This window comes from Triticum aestivum, chromosome 7D (assembly GCF_018294505.1).
Source record: "Triticum aestivum cultivar Chinese Spring chromosome 7D, IWGSC CS RefSeq v2.1, whole genome shotgun sequence".
Lineage (NCBI taxonomy): Eukaryota > Viridiplantae > Streptophyta > Magnoliopsida > Poales > Poaceae > Triticum > Triticum aestivum.
In genome coordinates this window covers 464,664,342-464,667,852 of record NC_057814.1, presented here as the reverse complement: position 1 = coordinate 464,667,852, position 3,511 = coordinate 464,664,342, and the positions used below count along the sequence as shown (strand labels likewise).

At 54.5% G+C, this 3,511-nt stretch overlaps 1 protein-coding gene across 1 annotated transcript; it reads right to left on the bottom strand.

The window, feature by feature from the left end:
- Positions 1–352: 352 nt before the first annotated feature.
- Positions 353–2,340, bottom strand: LOC123169074 (probable xyloglucan endotransglucosylase/hydrolase protein 32). Its single transcript, XM_044586922.1, has 3 exons — positions 2,009–2,340; positions 1,425–1,525; positions 353–1,341 (listed from the first exon to the last, which is right to left on the bottom strand). Exons 1-3 carry the CDS (start codon positions 2,220–2,222, stop codon positions 766–768), a joined length of 891 nt encoding a protein of 296 aa, XP_044442857.1. The 5' UTR covers positions 2,223–2,340; the 3' UTR covers positions 353–765.
- Between the last annotated feature and the right edge of the window lie 1,171 nt (positions 2,341–3,511).

The following is a 3,511-nucleotide window of genomic DNA, read 5'->3' as shown; positions in this document are numbered from 1 at the left end:
TTTGGCCGCTGCTGATCTGTTTACAACCTTATTTAGACTAGGTATAAGTTGGTAGGCCATTATTTAGACTAGACATAAGTTGGTAGGTCATCACATGTGGTAGGGGTGGCCGGACCAATCGTGACGAGTGGTCAAAGGCCTGTCTGATGGCCTCGGCGGGCTTGCCGTCGACTGCATTGATTTAGTACATGACGAAGATCGTCCATAGTCATATGCCTCAAAGATATAGCCATGTTGTTGAACCTTGTTAACAAATTTTGATGTCGTTGCTCGTGCTTATGTGATTGCATATTTTCGACGAATTGACCCGCCCACGCTTACACCCACCGGCTTTGGACTCGATCAAACCATGTCTTTGAAGCAATCGTATAAATAAATCACAAATATGGAGAACATATTAGAGCAGTCTGTATTACAGTGGGCATGCACGACAGTATGTCATGAATCATGCGCCTTTGCCCCTTCGGGGCATACATACATGTGAAACGAAAAGCAGGCACCAACCAAAACGAAAGAGATGGGAAGACACGAGACCCTTTTTGGCAATATGCCAACGACCAACGCCTCAACCACCAGCCTAGCTCATGCTCAGCCACAGGCAGGCAGGCAGCAGCGGTAGGGCAGCCACACCCTTTACTCTTTGAGATCCAAACCAAAAAGAAGAAGCAAAGTGTAGGCAGGAGCTCGTAGTAGGAGCACTGTAGCAAGCAAAACACACGACGAAATTAATCAAGACACGCGCGCCACCGTTGGTTCACGGGCTCTTCAGCACTCCGGCGTGAGCGAGCGGTCCCTCCGGAAGTCCTGGCAGTAGTAGTAGACCATGTGGCGCTGCTGCGCCCACCGCATCGCCGCGTACTGCTGCCGCGTGAGCCCCGTGCCGACGGGGGACGCCCGGGCCGGGCGGCAAGAGGGCGGGGCGCCGGGCCCGCACCCGGCGACCACGAAGCGGTCGAAGCGCGCCACGAACGGCTGGTAGCGGTAGTCCGCCCTGTACCTGCCGTGGTCGGTGGCCCAATCGGAGGCGTCCCAGATGGAGCCGTACGCCCACATCGGGCGGTCGGGGAAGGTGAGCTCCGTCTTGCGCTCGTACCGCCGGATGGGCACGTCGTCCACGAAGAAGGTGATGGCGTCCGGGTTCCAGAGGATGGCGTAGTTGTGGAAGCCGGCGGCGGGGTCGAACCAGAGGTGGAACCGCATCTCCCGCCCGATGATCCGCCCGTCGCCGCTGCCGCGGACGTACACGTTGGTCTGCAGCGTGTAGGGCTCGCCGGGGATGGTGCCCAGGAACTCCATGTCGATCTCGTCGTGGAACCCCGGGTGTGCCTCGTTGTTGGACAGCTGTGCGCGCGTATCAATTAACCTGTTACTACTGGTACTAACTAACGCTGCGTTATTTAGAGAATATTTGTAGCAGTGCTTACGTAGAAGGCGGTGTTGGTGCCGGCGGTGTAGCCGGCGGGGAGCTTGATGCGGGTGGCGAAGTAGCCGTTCCTGTACGCATGCTTCGACTTGAACCCGCTCCCTGCATAGATCAGATGTGAGGTGAGGGAATGTGCACCAACATAATCAAGTCCACGGATTAGCATGAGAGTTACCGCATGGGACATGTGGTTAGCAAAATCAAAATTCATATAGATTAGCATGAGAGTTAACAACAGTAATCTATCACTGCTGCCACGTACGTGGGCCCGAACCGCACTGTGTCTATCGCTGCGCGATGCACAGGCCGGGGGCTCCCCCAGTACCAAAAAGAAAAACGCACTGTGTCTGTGTTTCAGATTCGACATAAGTGACACCGACGATTCAACATGGCGCTAGTGATGTCTCTTTCGCTACAACACAAGCCTGAATAGTGAATTCACGTAGTACGTGCGTCGGTGACACTGTTGACAAAAAACAAGAGCCAAGTATATAGGAGTACATGCATATGCATGCACCTAAACTAGAATTAAAAAACAATTCGCAGTCTTTCCAGAGATGCGCAAAGAAAAAAAAATGCACATACCGCAGGTCTTGTCGAGCCAGATGGTGATGGCTGAATGGTCGCCGGAGAGCGTCTGGTGCTGCGGGCCCCACTTGTTGCGGTACCCGCGGTTGAACGCCACTGGCCGGAACCTCGAGCTCGGGTAGTAGCCGGGAGAAGGCTGCGCGTCGGATGAGGCCACCGCCATTGCCAGGAGCAGCAGCGCCATGGCCGGGAGCATGGAGAGGCTGGCCATTGTTGCTCCGCCAAGCAAGCTAGCTAGGACTAGGAGCTAGACTAAATGCTCCCTCCCAATGAGAGGAGATCGAGTGTACACTTGGTAGCCAAGCGAGCTGCTTTGGTGAGAGTGTATGTCCGTGTGGAGACAATATATAGGAGGGCGACAGAGAAAGCAAGTGACCAGATTGGCCCACTCACGCAAGAGGGAGTTGGGTAGTGATGAGGCAGTGTGAGTAAATGATAAATGCGAATGCAGGTCGATCCATGGAAGGTGAATGTACCCACCACGTCTTCTCACCTTAATTTCACCTGACCTGCTGGCGAAGGACGCTGCATTTGGCAAGTGCCAGTACCTAGAGCCAAAGTGCTTTCTAAGGGCAACTCCAACGCCGTGGATCAAAACGCGTAAAAGTCGGAACAACGTGGTTCAAACACTTTTTGTCATGCAATGTCGATCATCGAATGTCCACGGCTTGGTCTAGACCTCCGAATTCCAAAGTTGAGGAGGACTGTGAGCATCCGGACATCACTCATATAGGTGTCCAACACCCTAGACCCAGCCAAACGGAGCCGGAACCCGCACATTCGGACAACTCGAACACCGTCTTCGCGTGAAAGCCTGCCCTTTTCTCACTCTCCTGGCACCGATCGCCGCCGCCCACCGCCCAGTTCTCACCAGTTTCACCGCCCATCAACGCGTTGGAGCCGATCGAGATGTTAGTCATCACGGCAAAGTCAGAAGACCTATTGGTGATGACCACCCGCAAGGCCAACACGGCGTCACACCACGCCCGCTGCCATAAACAGAAGAAGAGGAAGGAAACTTTGGCGGCGGCCAGTCACCTAGTACCTCCTCCGCTGAAGCGTGTGGCCCGACGGGTCACTGTCATGCAAACATCGACCGCGCAATCGCCGCTGCCTTGGTCGACGTAGCTGTATCCGTCATACTACTACACCACCCAGCATCCCGGTCCACAACTACAGTCCGCATCCACCGTCATCGTCTGCCATCAAGTGTCGTTCATCGTCGACCTCAACGGGGAGTACACCTTCACGGAGCCTCAGTAGTAGTCGTCAGCGCTTGTCCATTTGCGGATGATGGTTGTGCCTCCCTTTCCACTCGATGCGCATTCTCTATTTGCCGGCATCTCTCTGTTGGGGAACGTAGCATGCAATTTCTGAAAATTCCTACGATCACGCAAGATCTATCTAGGAGATGCATAGCAACGAGAGGGGGAGAGTGTGTCCACGTACCCTCGTAGACCGAAACGGAAGTGTTAGCTTAACGCGGTTGATGTAGTCGAA